Source organism: Hylobates moloch, unplaced genomic scaffold, assembly GCF_009828535.3.
Source record: "Hylobates moloch isolate HMO894 unplaced genomic scaffold, HMol_V3 SCAFFOLD_4, whole genome shotgun sequence".
NCBI lineage: Eukaryota > Metazoa > Chordata > Mammalia > Primates > Hylobatidae > Hylobates > Hylobates moloch.
The window spans coordinates 36174508-36193161 of NW_026652279.1; the positions used below are offsets into that span (position 1 = coordinate 36174508).

Genomic DNA, 18654 nt, shown 5'->3' on the forward strand with positions numbered 1-18654 from the left:
TACTAAAGATACAAAAAATCAGCCAGGCATGGTGGCTCATGCCTGTAATCCCAGCTACTCGAGAGGTTGAAGCAGGAGAATCACTTGAACCCAGGAGGCAGAGGTTGCAGAGTCGAGATTGCACCACTGCTCTCCAGTCTGGGCGACAGTGAGACTCCATTTCAAAAAAAAAAAAAAAAAGTCCAAGACTGGAAGTAACAAAAAGAGAGTGTTCCAGCCATATATTTGGGCTTTTAATTATTTTTTCCCATGGTGATGACACTATACCTTCTGCAAAATATTTCTATTTAAGCCCCCTGGTCATGTTCCAGTTAGACAGTTTTTAAGCCTCTAAAGGTAATTTTATATTGTACATTCGGTAAGTTATGGCATATCCGTATTGATTCACTGAACTTGGTCCATTATGGTCATCATTATGTCTAATACCTGGTTGTCACCAAAAACAATAAGTAGTACTGAATTTCTCACCCCACACACAATTCTAGTCCTTATGCTTAACTCCCACTATGAATGTCTACTGCTTGATAACTAACTTCTACAGATTCTTAGGACTTATTAAGGGAAAAGACTATACTTTTATGTTTTTATTTTTGCTTGTTAATATTTCCTTAATTTAAAAAATGATTGCCAGGTGTGGTGGCCCATGCCTGTAATCTCAGCACTTTGGAAGGCTGAGGCAGGTGGATCACTTGTTGAGGTCAGGAGTTTGAGATCAGCCTGACCGACATGTGTTTTGTTTTGTTTTGTTTTTTGTTTTTTTTTTGAGACAGCGTCTCACTCTGTCACCCAGGCTGGAGTGCAGTCGTGTGATCTTGGCTCACTGCAACCTCCGCCTTCCAGGTTCAAGCGATTCTTGTGCCTCGGCCTCCCAAGTAGCTGGGGTTATAGGCATGCACCACCATGCCTGGCTAATTTTTGAATTTTTAGTAGAGATGGGGTTTCATGGTGGCCAGGCTGGTCTTGAACTCCTGGCCTCAAGTGATTTGCCCGCCTTGGCCTCCCAAAGTGCTGTGATTACAGGCATGAGTCACCACACCCAGCCGAGTTATCATTATTCTGAATATAGTCATATTTCTCGCTTCTACAGAAGCATCCTCAGTGAGTTTTATTGGGTGAGAAAATAACACCCTCGTCCACATGACTCTCCATTCCATAGAGGGACACAACCCTATCTAGCCAAACCCAGAAGAACACAGGTGCTTACACAACTTTTCTCAGAGAGTCAAGAAAACCCAAAAGTGGTCTTTGGGCTTACCTTAAATCTGAATGGAATCTACCACTATGAGATGGTCACGATAGGGACACTGTTGTTTGCACAAGTGTTACAGGAAAGGGGTCCCAATCCAGAACCCAAAAGAGGGTTCTTGGATCTCGCACAAGAAAGAATTCAGGGCAAGTCCACAGTGCAAACTAAAAGCAAGTTTCTTAAGAGAGTAAAGTAGTAAAAGAACAGCTACTCCATTGACAGAGTAGGACATTCCCGAAAGTAAGAGGAGAAACACGTTCACCCTAGGTATAATGCTTGGGTATATGGGAGAGTGTGCTCTGCTACAAGGGTTTATGATAAAGGATTAATTTTCTTAATTACTATATTTTGCAAGAATCGATATTATTATTTTTAAAGCAAAATCAATAATGCCTTTGTTCTCCAGATATCGGGATACCTGGACACTCCCAAGTCTGGGTCTGTTTAGTAAACATTATTAATTTGTTCCCTTAACCGTAAACATCTAGAGGCTAGGAATGCCTGCTTTCTGGGAATGCAGCCCAGCAAGTCCCGGCCTCATTTTCCTAGCCCTCACTCAAAATGGAGTCGCTCTGGTTCAAACGCCTCTGACACAGGGAGTGTGCAATCAGTATACCTGAGGATGGAGGAGGAAGAGGAGTTGGGACTGAAGGGAGGTGGTACATCATAAGCACCGAGCTACACAAAGCTCAGGCTCCATGGGACTTGCCATGGCTTACAGGGAATGCTCTACAGTCAGTGGGCAGGTGACCCAAGGGCAAGCCTGGGCCTGTCCCTTTGTGCATGCCACATGATTTCAAATTCAAACTAAGTTCCACACCACTAGGAGTTTTCATGGCATGCAATTCCAGAGTGCAAATGGCTTGCATATGTGCAGTTTTTTTTGTTTTGCTTTTTGTTTTGAGACGGAGTCTTGCTCTTGTCACCCAGGCTGGAGTGCAGTGGCATGATCTCGGCTCACTGCAACCTCTGCCTCCCAGGTTCAAGTGATTCTCCTGCCTCAGCCTCCCAAGTAGCTGGGATTACAGGTGCCTGCCACCACGCCTGGCTAATTTTTTTGTATTTTTAGTAGAGATGGGTTTTCACCATGTTGGCCAGGCTGGTCTTGAACTCCTGACCTCAGGTGATCCACCTGCCTCAGACATGTGCAGTTTTAACAGAGATTAAGGCAAGACCATATCCCTCTCTCACACTGGGTATGTGCCTCCTGGTGGGCAGTTGTACACAAGAGGCAGTTATTGTCAGACCTCTGAGCCCAAGCTAAGCCATCATATCCCCAGTGACCTGCACGTATATATCCAGATGGTCTGAAGCAACTGAAGAGCCACAGAAGTGAAAATAGCCTTAACTGATGACATTCCACCATTGTGATTTGTTTCTTCCCCACCCTAACTGATCAATGTACTTTGTAATCTCCCCCACCCTTAAGTTTGTTTATAATCTCCCCAACCCTTAAGAAGTTTCTTTGTAATTCTCCCCACCCTTGAGAATGTACTTTGTGAGATCCACCCCCTGCCCCCAAAACATTGCTCTTAACTCCACCGCCTATCCCAAAACCTATAAGAACCAATGATAATCCCACCACCCTTTGCTGACTCTTTCGGACTCAGCCCGCCTGCACCCAGGTGAAATACACAGCCTTGTTGCTCACACAAAGCCTGTTTGGTGGTCTCTTCACACCGATATGTGAAACAGTTATGGGCTCCCTTGGGATCTCCACAATGTGGAAATGGTCCCCTGAGACTTGTGCTTCATGTGCCCGGGGCCCAGAGTTGAATGGGAGGTCGCTGGTGGGAGGTGAGAAACAAGTGGCCCGGCTCTGCTGAGTTTCCATAATAGCCTTACAGGTAAGCTGTTATTACTCATATGCACAATATTAGTTGAGAGGTGCCACAAGACTCACTTGTCTGGAAGTACTTTGGCCAACCTGTGCTTCCTTCTAACCTGTCTGGTTTAAATTTCTTAGCTGTAAGTGACTATTTGCCTCAGAAGGTCTCTATCAAAATGTATTTAAGTTACCTGTCCAGGGAGAAAAATTTCTACCTTGTAGAGGCTTCTGTGGTTTTTAGCTGTTGAAGATTCTGGTAGCTGGCTTGCTGTAGCACTTTGGGGAGTTTCTCAAGCAATAGGGGTTGAGGATATGGTTTTTCTGATTCTGGGTATATATTCCAGTCTTCTCCAAGGGCATAGAACCATGAATCAATCTGGAAAATCACCTTGGCTGACACTGAGACTGCCAGGGACAGAGTAGATGTTTCAGAAATATTTACTGCGTGTTTAGTTGAGTAGGTGAGTGCTTCACTGCAGCAGTTACAGCTCTAGGTTGCATAGAACAGAGACCAGGGCCAGGCGCAGTGGCTCATGCCTGTAATCCCAGGACTTTGGGAAGTCAAGGTGGGAGGATCCCTTGAGCCCAGGAGTTCAAGACTAGTCTGGGAAACATAGTAGAAGCCCATTTCTACAAAAAAAAAAAAAAAAAATTAGCTGCAGATGGTGGCATGGGCCTATAATCCCAGCTACATGAGAGGTTGAGGTGGAAGGATAGCTTGAACCCAGGAGGTCGAGGCTGCAGTCAGCTATGTTCATGGCACCGCACTCGAGCCTGGGCGGCAGAGTGAGACCCTGCCTCTTAAGAAAAAAGAACAAAGATGAACTCTAGTCATATGAAGCAAATAGAGAAATAGGACAGGAATTCACAGAATTAAGGCTGGTGATTCTGTAGAAGTTGCAGAATCAAGGTAGCTCCAGACACTTGGCACAGAACACAGAAATTCGACTTGGCAAAAACCTGGCCCTAGCATTGCCACAGGCTCAACCTCCAGCATTCCCTCCAACCCAAGATTCAAAATCTTGGGAGTTTAAGGGTCTGAGTTGGTGAGTTCAAATAATCTTCCTAGAGGTGGTACAAGAAGGATCTGGGCTCCTCAACTCCTGTAATGGGAGGCTACGATAGAGGTACATATTAAAAATTGTTCCCCACACAAGTCCTCACACAATGAGGAATTTGCTCCAAAAGAATATGGTGGTACTGATAGGCGGGTGGCAAGAAAGATCTTGTGCTGTGACCAAAGGCAAATGTCATCCACACTAACACTGAAAGGAGAAATGGGGTGGGGTTTGGGTTTGATTGCTGCTGAAAAGGGGATAATTTCAGAGGAAGGAGACGAAAGTGACTGTCACAGTCCCTGGGAGGCTGGCCAGGCACCAGGAGGAAAATCCTGGGAAGGGGGAGAACAGAACCTGAATGATGGGGACCAGAGAATGGATGTTTCTTGGTGTTCCCAGGCTAACACGGGAGCTCAATAAATGTTAAATTAATGACAAATTGAAATCTAAAACATGCTGTTGATATGCAAGGGACTGAAGTGCCTTCTGCCTGGCTAGTCACTCCTGCTCCTGAGGCTTTCCCATTCACTTCAGAGCAGGTCACCGCAGGCTCTCCCCCAGTGAGGGCTGTGAGGGGGAATTCCTTCCCTTCCAGAGTCAGAAGAAGGGGGAACATCTATTTCCATAATCTCCATGGAGTTAGCCTTGGGCTTTCCCAGACCTCAGCACACAGGTGTGACTTTGCCTTCATATGCCAAGGAAACCTGCTTTTCTTTGTGTGTGTTCACATAAGGAATCAATTCTCAATTTCCGCAAATTATTTGCATCTTCTTTAGAAGAATCTCTCTTCTTCCTCTCCCCCATGAAGAGAAGCAGCATGGCCCAAGAGCTTGGGTTCTGGGTGTCCTACAAATCTGGGTTTGAATCTCTTTCCCTTATTTAATGGCTGTGTGACTTTGTCAAATATTACTGAGCCTGCTTCATCTGTGAAATGGGGAAAAATAATGTCTTTTTTTTTTTTTTTGAGACAGAGTCTCTCTCTGTCACCCAGGCTGGAGTGCAATGGCACAGTCTCTGCTCACTGCAGCTTTGACCTCCTGGGCTCAAGGGATCCTCCCACTTTAGCCTCCCAAGTAGCTGGGACTACAGGCGCATGCCACCCCATCTGGCTACTTTTCGTATCTCTTGTAGAGACAGGGTCCGACTATGTTGCCCAGCCTGGTCTCGAACTCCTGGGCTCAAGCAATCACTTCGGCTTCCCAAAGTGCTGGGATTTTTTTTTTTTTTAAGAGTCTCATTCTGTTCCCTAGGCTGGAGTGCAGTGGTCCTATCATGGATCAATGCAGCCTCAAACTCCTGGACTCAAGCGATCTTCCCACCTCAGCCTACTGAGTAGTTGGGACTACAGGCACGTGTCACCATGCCCAGCTTGTATAATGCCTGTCTTGCAGGGAGGGGCACTGCATGAAAAAGTATTAATATGTGAAGTGCCAAGCACATAAAAAAACTGCAGCTATCATGATTCTGGCCATTGGGCAGGGTGTCCAAAACATGGACCCATTAAAAAAATTCAAAGTGCCAGCTCCCCTCCCACCCCAGGCTTTTTACATAACCACTAGTTGCTATCTCTTTATCAAAAATAATTTGTTAGCCTATAGACAGCCCCAAGAGTAAGGCATATTATCTAGTGCAGGGGTCCCCAACCCCCAGGCTGTGGGCTGGTACCAGTCTGTGGTCCGCTAGGAACTCTTGACTTCAAGCAGTCTGCCTGTCTTGGCCTTCAAAAGTGCTGGGATTACAGGCATGAGCCACAGCACCCGGCCAAAAGAACCATTTTTTATTTTTATTTATTTATTTATTTTTGAGACGGAGTCTTGCTCTGTCACCCAGGCTGGAGTGCAGTGGCATGATCTCAGCTTACTGCAATCTCGGCCTCCGGGTTCAAGCGATTCTCCTGCCTCAGCCTCCGGAGTAGCTGGGATTACAGGTGTGTGCCACCATGCCTGGCTGATTTTTGTATTTTTAGTAGAGATGGGGTTTCACCATGTTGGCCAGGCTGGTCTCAAACTCCTGACCTCAGATGATCTGCCCACCTTGGCCTCCCAAAGTGCTGGGATTACAGGCTTGTGTGTGCCCAGCCTTTTTTTTTCTCTTTTTTTTGAGACAAGAGTCTCACTCTGTTGCTCAACTCACTGCGACCTCCTGCCTCCCAGGTTCAGGCGATTCTCCCTGCCTCACCCTCCCAAGCAGCTGGGACCACAGGCACACACCACCATGCTCAGCTAATTTTTTGTATTTTGGTAGAGACGGGGTTCACCATATTGTCCAGGCTGGTCTCGAACTCTTGGCCTCCAGTGATCTGCCCGCCTGGGCCTCCCAAAGTGCTGGGATTACAGGCCTGAGCCACCACTCCCGGCCAAGAACTATGTTTTATTTTATTATTTTTCTTTTTTTCTCATGCTTAAATTGTGGCTTTTATTTATTTTCTAATGCTCAATTTTTCTAATTTTCCAACAATTAACATGTATTATGTGTATATAAAATAGGGGAAAATAATCATCAGATCCATTTTGCCCTGATTTTAAAATCTTTTTTTTTTTTTTTTTTTTGAGACGGAGTTTTGCTCTGTTGCCCAGGCTGCAGTGCGGTGGCACGAGCTCGGCTCACTGAGATCAACCTCCGCCTCCCGGGTTCAAGTGATTCTCCTGTCTCAGCCTCCTGAGTAGCTGGGGTTACAGGTGCACGCCACCACGTCCGGCAAATTTTTGTATTTTTAGTAAAGACGAGGTTTCACCATGTTGGCCAGGCTGGCCTCAAACTCCTGACCTCAGGCGATCCGCCGGCCTTGGCCTCCCAGTGTTGGGATTACAGGTGTGAGGCACCGCGCCCAGCCCATAACAGATTTATGAACAATTTAGCACTTGAAGATTATAACTGAGCTGAGGTTTTAGGAATGAATGAAAATTTGCTCCCAGGCCAGATAAAGCATTCTAGGAAGAGAAAATTGTGTGTTACAGCTTGAAATAACTAAGTGGGCAGAAAAATGTTTCTGTACTTGAAAAATTGAGACCAGATTTTGTATAGAAAGTACTTTAAGGTACCACAGTCTGTTACCACCAGTGAGCATTTCCCATCAGGTTGCCACAGTGAAAGCTTGTCAAGGAAGCAGGTTTGGAAAATTTTAAAAAAGGATGTTTGTAGAAAATTATCAGAGGTCTCCAGGGCTTCATGAAACACTTCAATAGAACTCAAGCCCTGCTTCAACAGAACGCTTCACTTTCCTCAAAACCTTGCAAAGGCCGGGCGCGGTGGCTCACGCCTGTAATCCCAGCACTTTGGGAGGCCGAGGCGAGCGGATCACGAGGTCAGGAGTTGGGGACCAGGCTGGCCAAAATGGTGAAACCCCGTCTCTACTAAAAATACAAAAAAATAAAAAAAAAAAATAAAAAATTAGCCGGGCATGGTGGCGGGCGCCTGTAATCCCAACTACTCCGGAGGCTGAGGCAGGAGAATCGCTTGAAACCGGGAGACGGAGGTTGCGGTGACCTGAGATCGCGCCACTGCACGCTAGCCTGGGCAACGAGAGAGAAACTCTGTCTCAAAAAGAAAAAAAAAAAAGCAAAAACAAAAACTTGCAAGTATTACCTTTTGCTGAATGTGTTACTCAACCTGCTGAAAGTTAACAATTTATGGAGTTCTGATCTTTCCGGGAGAAAACAGACCCAATAATAACAGACAAGGCAGAGGCCCAGAGGGAGCAGGTCAGACTACGCCTCCAATTTCTTTTGAATTTCGTTGGCTTTAGGATCGCCGTGCCTACTTCAGGTGTTCACTTTCCCCTTGCCTTTATCTTTGTCTCTCTCTTCACCAGCTCCCCAGCTTTCTGGGTCTCCTAGCTTAGCAGCTGACCAGGTCCTCCGCAGGCTTGCGTGTCCTCTCACCCCCGGCTCCGCCTCCAGCTGCAGCTCCCGGAGCCCTCCAGGTTGACCAGAGGGGCGAGGCGATGGAGCGGAGGGGCGGGCATAGCTAGCTGAGAGACTGGTTGGCCGCGGGAGCGGCGGCAGCGGCGCAGGCGCACTGGGTTCGCCGCTCCGAACTGCAGCCATGGAGCAGGCACCTCCGGACCCCGAGCGGCAGCTCCAGCCGGCGCCCTTGGAGCCGCTGGGCTCCCCAGACACTGGGCTGGGGGCTGCGGTCGGCAAGGAAGCGGAGGGGGCCGGAGAAGAGAGCTCCGGGGTCGACACGGTGAGGAGAAGGGGCGGCAGAGCCCTCATGGCCTGTGTGTGGCCTAGCGGGCCGGGCCGGGCCAGTGGGCTCGGCCGAGGAGGCCCAGCAGTGAGGGGGAGCGAGGTGGAAAGGCGGGGTCCGCAGGTGCAGTGAGAGGAGGCTCAGTGGAAAAACGGGGTGCTGGGTGCGGGGCGAGCGCCAGGCGCTGCGGGTGACTGAGGCAAGTGTCGAGACTGCGAAGGGGAGGGAAAGGGACGCGGGGGGGCGCCCCCGCGGGCGTGGGGGCCTGGGCCCCGGATGGGCGAGGCTGGAGGAGAGGGTTTTCAGTGGTCGCGTAGCTGGGAGATCTGGACCGCGAGAAGAACGCTGATGTTTCAGCCAGTTGCTAAGGGGTTTTGCTGGGGAGTAGCTTAAAGGGACACAGTGGGGAGTGGGCAGCAGTGCTTGAGAAGGAAGGGAATGGGGGACTAGAGTGAGGCTCAGGTCAGGGGCAATAAGGGTGGTTGGCCTGATGCTGCCATCAGGAAATTGAAGAAAGTGTCAGCTTCAAGAAAAGGTACAAATGAGAAAACATTTTTTAAACTCCTTATTTGGCTGTAATTTCTTTGTTTTGGGGGAAGTGCTATGTTTCCCATTGGAGACTTATTGATAACCCATGTACTACTTTTTGAAGACCCTTTAGTAATTAGTGGTTTTCATTTGCTTGAGGAAAAGGGGAAAAATGTATCATCTTATATTTGTAAGTGCTTTCATTACAAAGTGTTTGCATATATAATGCAAGATTTTTAGACCTGCTTATATTGAAGCCTTTAAGAAACTAACTGCAGTGCTCCACATCAGACCACCCTGCCCAAAGCCTCCTTTTGTGTGCATTGCTCACACAGCTCACTTCAACCTCGACCCCCCAGGCTCAAACGATCCTCCTGCCTCAGCGTCCTGAGTAGCTAGGACTACAGGCACACACCACCACGCCCGGCTAAATTAATTAATTGATTTATTTATTTTGAGACACAGTCTCACTCTGTCACCCAGGCTGGAGTGCAGTGGCACGATCTCGGCTCACTGCAACCTCCGCCTCCCAGGTTCAGGCGATTCTCATCCCTCAGCCATCTGAGTAGCTGGGGTTACAGGTGGACGCCACCACTCCCAGCTAAATTTGTTTTTTTTATAAATTTTTAGTAAGGATGGGGTTTTGCCATGGTGGTCAGGCTGGTCTCGAACTCCTGACTTCTAGTGATCCACCCTCCTCGGTCTCCCAAGGTGCTGAGATTACAGGCGTGAGCCATCATGCCCAGCCAAATTTTTGTATTTTTTGTAGAGATGGGTTTTCACCATGTTACCCAGGCTAGTCTGCAACTCCTGGGCTCAAGTGATCTGCCCACCTGGGCCTCACAATAGTGCAGGGATTATAGGTGTGAGCCATGGTGCCAGGCCTGAAAGACTTTTAAGTTTAGAGACCAGCTAAGCAGGGACTTCAGGATTTGAAAGTTTTGCCTGCTGTGGAACATATCTGGGTATATAAGGTAGCAGGAAGACTTTTTTGGATGTGCTTTTTTTTTAAATTTGAGACAGTTTCTCACTCTGTCTCCCAGGCTGGAGTGTGATGGCACAATCATGGCTCACTGCAACCTCGACCTCCTGACCTCAAGCAATCCTCCTGCCTCAGCCTCCTGAGTAGCTGGGACTACAGATGCATGCCACCACACCTGGCTAAGTTTTGGGGTTTTTTTGGTAAAGATGAGGTATCTCTATGTTGCCCAGACTTGTCTTGAACTTTCAGGTTCAAGCAGTCCTCCTGCCTCAGCCTCCTGAGTAGCTGGGGCTACAGGTACACACCACCACACCCTGCCATTAGGTATTTAATTAATATGAAATTGCAACTAGAATATAAAATCTGTTTATGTTAATTTAAAAGGCATTATATATGTCTCATTAATTAAAAGAACACTATGTATATGTAGTTCTAAATATTTGAAAACCCAGGGATGCTATCATACAGTATAAGTTGTAGTTACATACTACTTCCTGACATTTTTATTCTTTTTTTTTTGAGCAGTCTCTTGACCTGTCGCCCAGGCTGGAGTGCAGTGGCGTGATCTCAGGTCACTGCAAACCTCTGCCTCCCAGGCTCAGGCGATTCTCATGCCTCAGCCTCCCGAGTAGCTGGGATTACAGGTGTGTGCCACCATGCCCAGCTGATTTTTGTGTTTTTAGTAGAGATGGGGTTTCATCATGTTGGCCAGGCTGGTCTCGAACTCCTGACCTTAGGCAATCCACCTGCCTCAGCCTCCTAAAGTGCTGGGATTACAGACATGAGCCACTGCCCTCGGCCTATGTGGTTTCTTAAAACAACTCCCTAATTTAGTAATTCATAAAGAGACACAAGCCATTTGGGCAAATATTTCAGAAGTACTAGGTGTTTAAACAAACATACATTCAGTACATTCCTTCCCCTTCCCTCTTCTCCCCTCAAAGAGAAAATCAAACTAAAAACCCGTCCTTTGAAGGTCTTCACGTCCCTTCACCTCTCTCTATACTCTCTCTCACTCAGTCTTCAGTTTAAAATTACTGTAATATTTTTATGGCCTCATTGTAGCTGTTACTGATAGGAATGTGGTCTTGGCAGAAAAGTAAATTAGTTTTGTGTGTGCTGTGCACAGTGGGGCTCTACTTTTCATTTAATTCTCAAAATTACTTCCAATAGATGGGTAAATGGAACCAGCCAGAGGCTCAGAGAGAAGTAATTTGACCGTGGTCACAAGCTAGTCAGTAGCATGGCTGGGATTTGAATCTAGGTTCACCGGCATTGAAATCAGTGCTTTTTCCATTAAGCCATTTTGCTTCATTAAAAAAAAGTTTGAAATAGTCTTGTACATTGTTCCAATACTGTATTTTAAAGTTTTTAGTGTAGTTAACACTAAGTTGTAATTTTTTTAGACTAGTCAAGTGCAGTAGTGAGAAGGGGGAAAAGAGTAGAACAAAGAGTTTGATCTGTAACTGATTGTGAAAATAAATTGAGATAACTTACTATCTTCAGACCAGCCTAAGTTGTAATTTTGAAAAGGAAAAAAAGGTTTGAAAGATGTGTTGATTTATCCATTTTTTTACTACAAAGATGTCTAGGCAAATAGTGTTCAGAGATGAAAAAAAAAGCTTGCTTAACCACCATTTTTTTTCTTTTTTGAGACAGAACCTTGCTCTGTGGCCCCAGCTGGAGTGCAGTAGCAGGATCCTGGCTCACTGCAAACTCTGCCTCCTGGGTTCAAGTGATTCTTGTGCTTCAGCCTCCTGAGTAGCTGTGGTTAAAGGCATGTGCCTCTACACCTGACTAATTTTTGTATTTTTAGTAAAGAGGGGGTTTCACCATGTTGGCCAGGCTGGTCTCAGACTCCTGACCTCAAGTGATCCACCCACCTCAGCCTCCCAAAGTGCTGGGATTACAGGCATGAGCCACTGTGCCCGGCCCAGCCTTATTTTTGACTGCAGATTGTAAGAGGGAGAGTAATTTATACCAATTATCCTACCCCAAGAGGTTGTGGAAACTGCACTGCCAAAGAGTCACAAGACTCTTCTGGTTTTAACACCACTAATCGGGATTCTTTAAACTCTATGTAAGCTCTTTTTCTGTACAGTTTTTTAAAGCTATAGTCAGTTCTATTTAAAATAATTTGGAAAATGGAAAATATGAGAAGGGAATTCATTCTCTAAGAAAGTAGTAATTAGCCCGAGCAGAAGGAGAGGAAATAGCAAGGGTGTGGAGGACAGAGTACTTTTTTAGATTCCATTGAGTTAGCAGTTAACAGACAGGTATTTGCCAGAGAAAAACCATTTACAGTATTTGCCAGAGAAAACCCATTACCTAAGGAATTCATAAGTGATTTTTAGGGAGAGTGCTGTAGACCTGGGAATGCTGATGGAGTAGAGTGATTGAGCAGCTGGTGGTTAAAAATTCTGGTGCACATTGAATACCTTCACTGATTGGCTGCAGTGAACTAAGTGGAGTAGACCAGATTGTGAGTAAGGTTTGAGGCATTCTGTGGGTAAGGATAACATTAAAAAGGAAGATAAAGTTTATAGGCCTAATTACAGAATTCATCACTTTAGCAGCAGATGATAAAATCATACTCAGTAATTTTTTATTGATTGATTGAGAAGAGGTCTCACTTTGTTGTCCAGATTGGTCTCAAACTCCTGGGCTCAAGTGGTCCTCCCATTTCACCTCCCAAAGCACCAGGATTACAAAGTGTGAGCCACAGCACCCAGCCCCAAGAACTTTTAAAAATCGTTTTCTACCTCAGTGGCTGTCAGATTTTTCTGAAAGTGATTCACAGTACGAAATACATTTTCTTTTTCTTTTTTTTTTTTTTGAGGCCAAGTCTTGCTCTGTTGCCCAGGCTGGAGTTGCCCAGTGAGCTGTTGCCCACGGCTCACTGCAGCCTTGAGCTACTGGGTTCAAGCAGTCCTCCCACCTCAGCCTCTGGAGTAGCTGGAACTACAGGCACATACCACCATACTGACTGATTTCTTCTATTTTTTTTTGTAGAGACGAGATCCCCCTATGTTGCCCAGGCTGGTCTCAAACATCTGGGCTCCAGTGATCCTCCCACCTCAGCCCCCCAAATTGCTGGGATTACAGGTGTGAGTCACCATGCCCGACCCAAAATACATTTTTTTTTTTTTTTTTTTTTTGAGACAGAGTCTCCCTCTGTCGCCCACATTGGAGTGCCATGACATAATCTCGGCTCACTTCAGCCTTCACCTCCCAGGTTCAAGCGATTCTCCTGCCCAAGCCTCCCGAGTAGCTGGGACTATAGGCACGCACCACCACGCCTGGCTAATTTTTGTATTTTTTTTAGTAGAGATGGGGTTTTGCCATTTTGGCCAGCCTGGTCTTGGCCTCGAGCACTCCTCCTGCCTTGGCCTCCCAAAGCAAAATACACTTTTACATCATAATCAGCATACACGTACTTTAATATGTGATTGTTGTTTCAGGAAACAATACTTAGCCATTACTACATGCAACACTTTCTGATATTTTTCTTTTCTATATTTTTAAATTAAAAAGAAGCATTGGGCTGGATGCAGTGGCTCACACCTATAATCTCGGGACTTTAGGAGGCTGAGGCCCATGCCTTGAGATCATCATCGGGAATGTAGGGAGACCCAGTCTACAAAAAATAAAAAAATTAGCCTAGTGTGGTGACCTGCACCTTTGGTTCCAGCTGCTCAAGAGGCTGAGGTGGGAGCAAGAACCAGGGAGGTTGAGGCTGCAGTGAGCCATGATCATGTCACTGTGCTCCAGTCTGGGTTACAGAGCAAGACCTTGTGTCAAAAAAAGTTTTGGAGGCCAGGTGCAGTGGCTCACACCTGTAATCCCAGCACTTTGGGAGGCTGAGGCAGGCGGATCGCCTGAGGTCGGGAGTTTGAGACCAGCTTGGGCAACATTGTGAAAGCCCGGCTGTACTAGAAATATGAAAATTAGCCAGGCATGGTGGCACATGCCTGTAATCCTAGCTACTTGGGAGGCTAAGGCAGGAGAATCGCTTGAACCTGGGAGGCGGAGGTTGCAGTGAGCTGTGATCATGCAACTGCACTCCACCCTATGCAATAGAGCGAGACTCAGTCTCAAAAAAAAAAAAAGTGTCGGTCACAACCCACCGAATTAATTTCATGGACCATGAATGTGTTACTCAGTTTGGAACACTGTTCAAACTTAACATATTGTTGTATTTTAAATAAAAATTAATGTTTTCTGAATAGCTGTGCTGTTATTTTAAAAGTATTTTTACAGAAACAAGCACAAGAGAACAGGTCATATATTATAACCCTATTTTTCTTAGTTATTGCTTTGGATTGAATGTTTGTCTCCCCAAAATTCATATGTTGAAACCTAATCTCATTGTGATGGTGTTTGGTGGAAGGGCCTTTAGAAGGTGATCAGGTCATGAGGATGGAGCCTTCGTGAGTGGGATTAGTGCCCTTATTAAAAAAAAAAAAAAAATCCAGAAGTCTCCTTTCTTCCAGCCATATGAAGACACAGTGAAACACAGCTGTCTGTGAACCAGGAAGCAGACCCTCACCGAATCTGCCAGTTCCTTGATCTTGGACTTCTCAGCCTCCAGGACTGTGAGCAATAAATTTCTGTTGTTTACAAACCAGCCAATCTATGGTCATTTGTTATAGCAGCCTGAACTAAGTTATTTACAGCTGAAGTAAGCATCACTATTAGTAAACACATCATTTTTAACCTAGTACCAGCTACCTCTGATCAGTGTAGACAGAGCCCCAAAGGAAAGTAATTTCAGTAGGTGGTTCTTTTTTTTTTTTTTTTCTTTGAGACGGAGTCTCGCTCTGTCGCCCAGGCTGGAGTGCAGTGGCGTGATCTCGGCTCACTGCAAGCTCCACCTCCCGGGTTCACGCCATTCTCCTGCCTCAGCCTCTCCGAGTAGCTGGGACTACAGGCGCCCGCCACCGCGCCCGGCTAATTTGTTTATATTTTTAGTAGAGACGGGGTTTCACCGTGGTCTCGATCTCCTGACCTCATGATCCGCCCGCCTCGGCCTCCCAAAGTGCTGGGATTACAAGCGTGAGCCACCGCGCCCAGCCTCAGTAGGTGGTTCTTATCCTTAGCTGTCTGACCTGTTTCAGTAACACGGAAGCATCACGCCTAGAAAAAAGGTGATAAGGAAGTATACTGTTATAGTAACAGTGGTTAGCGCTGGGTTGTGGGATACAGATGATTTATATTTACTTAATTTTTTTCAGTGTTTGTACATTTAGCATGTATAATTTTCATTATCAGAAAATTTAAATCTAAAAATAATGGCGGAAAAGTAATACTTGAGCTCTTGCTATGTGCCAAGCAACTTTAAATCAAACTCTTGATATGCATTAACCCATTAAATGTTCCCAATGACTTTGTGAATTAGGTACTGTCTTAGTCTGTTCGGGCTGCTGTAACAAGGTACCACAGACTGAGTGGCTTATAAACAATAGCAACGAATTGCTTACAGTCTTGGAGGCTGGAAAGTCGAAGATTAAGGAACTGGCAGATTCAGTGACTGGTGAGGGCTGTTTCCTGGCTCATTGTAGGCTGCCTTTTCACTGTGTCCTCACATGGTGGAAGGAGGAGAGGAACTCTCTGGGGTCTCTTTTATCAGGGCACTAACCCCACTTATGAGGGCCCTACCCTCATGTCGTAATCTTTCCAAAGGCCCCACCTCCTAATACCATCACCTTTAGTGTTAGGATTTTAACATATACATTTTAGGAGGACACAAGCATTCCATTTATTGCAGGTATTATTATTATCTCTGTTTTGCAGATGAGGAAACTGAAGCACAGACAGGCTAAATTACTTGCCCTGCCTGGCCATCATGACGAAACCCCATCTCTACTGTTAATAAAAACACAAAAATTAGTTGAGTATGGTGGCACACACCTGTAATCCCAGCTACTTGGGTGGCTGAAACATGAGAAGCACTTGAACCCAGGAGGCAGAGGTTGCAGTGAGCCAGGATTGAGTCACTGCACTCCAGCCTGGGTGACACTCTGTCTCAAAAAAAAAAGTTGTTCTATCTGTTGACCCTGCACTGAGGTGAGAGGATTGCTTGAGCCCAGGAGTTTGAGACCAGCCTAGGCAACATAGTGAGACCTCTTCTCTACACATAATATTTAAAAATAAAATAAAAATTAGGTCTCTCTTTAAAAGGTCCCTGGTCTCATCTGCCATTCAACAAGCCAGTCCATCTTTAAATCTGTTGAATGCGTCCTTTTAACAATTATGGTGTTCAGTTTTGTTACTCTTGGCACTGTTCTGTGCTTTACTACTGACAGTGTAAGTAATTTTATATCATCTACCAACCCTACTGGTATTGTTGTTGTGTGCCTGTTTGTATCCTTTAGCTTTTATGATAGCTGATTTTATGCTTTTATCTTTTTTCCTTCTTTGAAACTGGGTGGTATGACAGGGTCAATTTATGATTCATATGTCTTATCTTTTTGACTAGGGAGATATTAATAACTTGCTTTATCAGGATGTGCTTTCAGAATTCAGGGAATTTGTCACTGGAGCAGATGATAAATCAAAATGCTTGGCTGTGGGCCAGAACGTATTATTAATACATGTATATATGTGTGTGTCAACCAATGAGGGCTTCATAACCAACCCTGATGTTGGGTGGCTTGTGCTTAGGTGATTTCTTGAGCTTTCTTTTGGATGATGATTTCCTGCTGTCTCTCTTATTTTCTGTCTTAGTACATACATATATAAAAACTTACATTTTGTAAAAATGCCTTGAGGACTTGAGAGATTTTTGTTTTTGTTGGCTGATTTCAACCCACTGGGTTGGCTTTTTTTCTTTATCTTGTTTTAGCATTTTTACCTTCTTCTGCATTTTTCCTGTACATTTTGGGAGAGCTGTGTAGTGTATCATCTGTTTTCATTGCTGATTCATATTTTTGCACTGTCACAGACCTCTTTCAGACCTTATAGTGGCTAGGTTTAATTTGATATGTGTAGCTTTTTCTTTTACCCTTTGCTTCACTTAGTATCTACTTTTATCTCTCCTTCATAAAACACCCCAATTATAATACAGTACAATATTTTAAATTAAGTTAAAACCCACCTCAATTTTGACAGTGAGCAAAGAAGAAAAAAAAGCCATAGCATAGCAGTTATCCTGTGGTCTCACTTTCTCTTCCTTGTTTAGACTTGGAGTTAGTTTGGGTGTATTTGAAACCTTTCTGCAGTGATGCACTTTCTCAAACATACAGCCTAGGGTCTGCCAGTGGTGTGTTTATTGTTCTTTTTCGCCTTTTGGCATAGACCTGAGATGTTCTAGTGGGAAAAGAAAGGAGTCTGCTCTTCTGAAAACTTTGCTGCCTCAAGGGTGGAGCCTATTAACCACTGCCAAAAGTTTAGGTGAATTTAAAGTTTAATATAAGATGACTCCTGATTGTTTAAAAAAAAATTATGCTGACTGCTGATAATCTTGCCTTTCGGCATATGTATAGTATTTGACTTTTGAGAGAGAGAGATTTGATTTTGGTTAAACCCCACATTAGATATCCATATTGAGGATCATTCATATTTGTATAATGTGTTTATTCTTCAGTTTAAAAAATTGTGTTAAGCTGGGCACGGTGGCTCACGCCTATAATCCCAGCACTTTGGGAGGCCAAGGTGGGTGGATCACCTGAGGTCGGGAGTTCGAGACCAGCCTGACCAACATGGAGAAACTCCATCTCTACTAAAAATACAAAATTATCCGGGCATGGTGGGGCATGCTTGTAATCCTAGCTACTCGGGAGGCTGAGGGAGGAGAATCGCCTGAGCCTGGGAGGCTGAGGTTGCGGTGAGCCGAGATCACGCCATTGCACTCCAGCCTAGGCAATAAGAGCGAAACTGTCTCAAAAAATAAATTGTGTTAAAATATATAGATATAAAATTTACCATCTTGATGGTTTAAAAATGTTCAGTCATAAGTATATTCACATACATTGTACAACCAGCCTCCAGAACTCTTCTCATCTTGTGGAACTGAAGTTGTACCTATTAAACCACAGCTACCTATTTCCCCCTGCCGCAGCTGCTGGCAGCCATCGTTTTACTGTCTGTATGATTTTGACTATTCTGAGTACCTCATATACATGGAATCATACAGTATTTGTCTTTGTGTGACTGTTTTATTTCACTTATCATAATGTCTTTAAGATATATATCCATGTTGTAGCATATGACAGAATTTCCTTCCTTTTGAAGGATGAATGGTATTCCATTGTTTGTATATATATCACGTTTAAAAAATCCATTCAGCCGAGGCAGAGCTTGCAGTGAGATCGCACCACTGCACTCCAGCCTGGGCGACACAGCAAGACTCCGTCTCAAAAAAAAAAAAAAAAATCCATTCATCTGTTGATGGACATTTGCATTGCTTCCTCGTTTTACCTATTGTGAATGATGGTGCCATGACATCATGGATATGCAAATATCTCTTTGAGACCCTGCTTTTAATTCTTTTGGATATATAGGCAGAAGTGGAATTGCTGGATTATATGGTAATTGTCCTTTTAATTTTTTTTTTTTTGAGACAGAGTCTCGCTCTATTGCCCAGGTTGGAGTGCAGTGGCTCAATCTCGACTCACTGCAAGCTCCACCTCCCGGGTTCATGTCATCCTCCTGCCTCAGCCTCCCGAGTAGCTGGGACTACAGGTGCCCACCACCACGCCCGGCTAATTTTTTTGTATTTGTAGTAGAGACGGGATTTCACCGTGTTAGCCAGGATGGTCTCGATCTCCTGACCTCGTGATCTGCCTGCCTCGGCCTCCCAAAGTGCTGAGATTACAGGCGTGAG

The 18654-nt window shown here is 45.1% G+C and overlaps 1 protein-coding gene across 1 annotated transcript in view; it reads left to right on the plus strand.

The window, feature by feature from the left end:
- Positions 1 to 8146: 8146 nt before the first annotated feature.
- Positions 8147 to 18654, plus strand: part of SNX4 (sorting nexin 4) — an 82698-nt gene continuing 72190 nt past the window's right edge. The window contains exon 1 of the mRNA XM_032149937.2: positions 8147 to 8317. Coding sequence (XP_032005828.1) covers positions 8177 to 8317 — 141 coding nt within the window. The 5' untranslated portion in view covers positions 8147 to 8176. The remainder of the gene's footprint in view (positions 8318 to 18654) is intronic.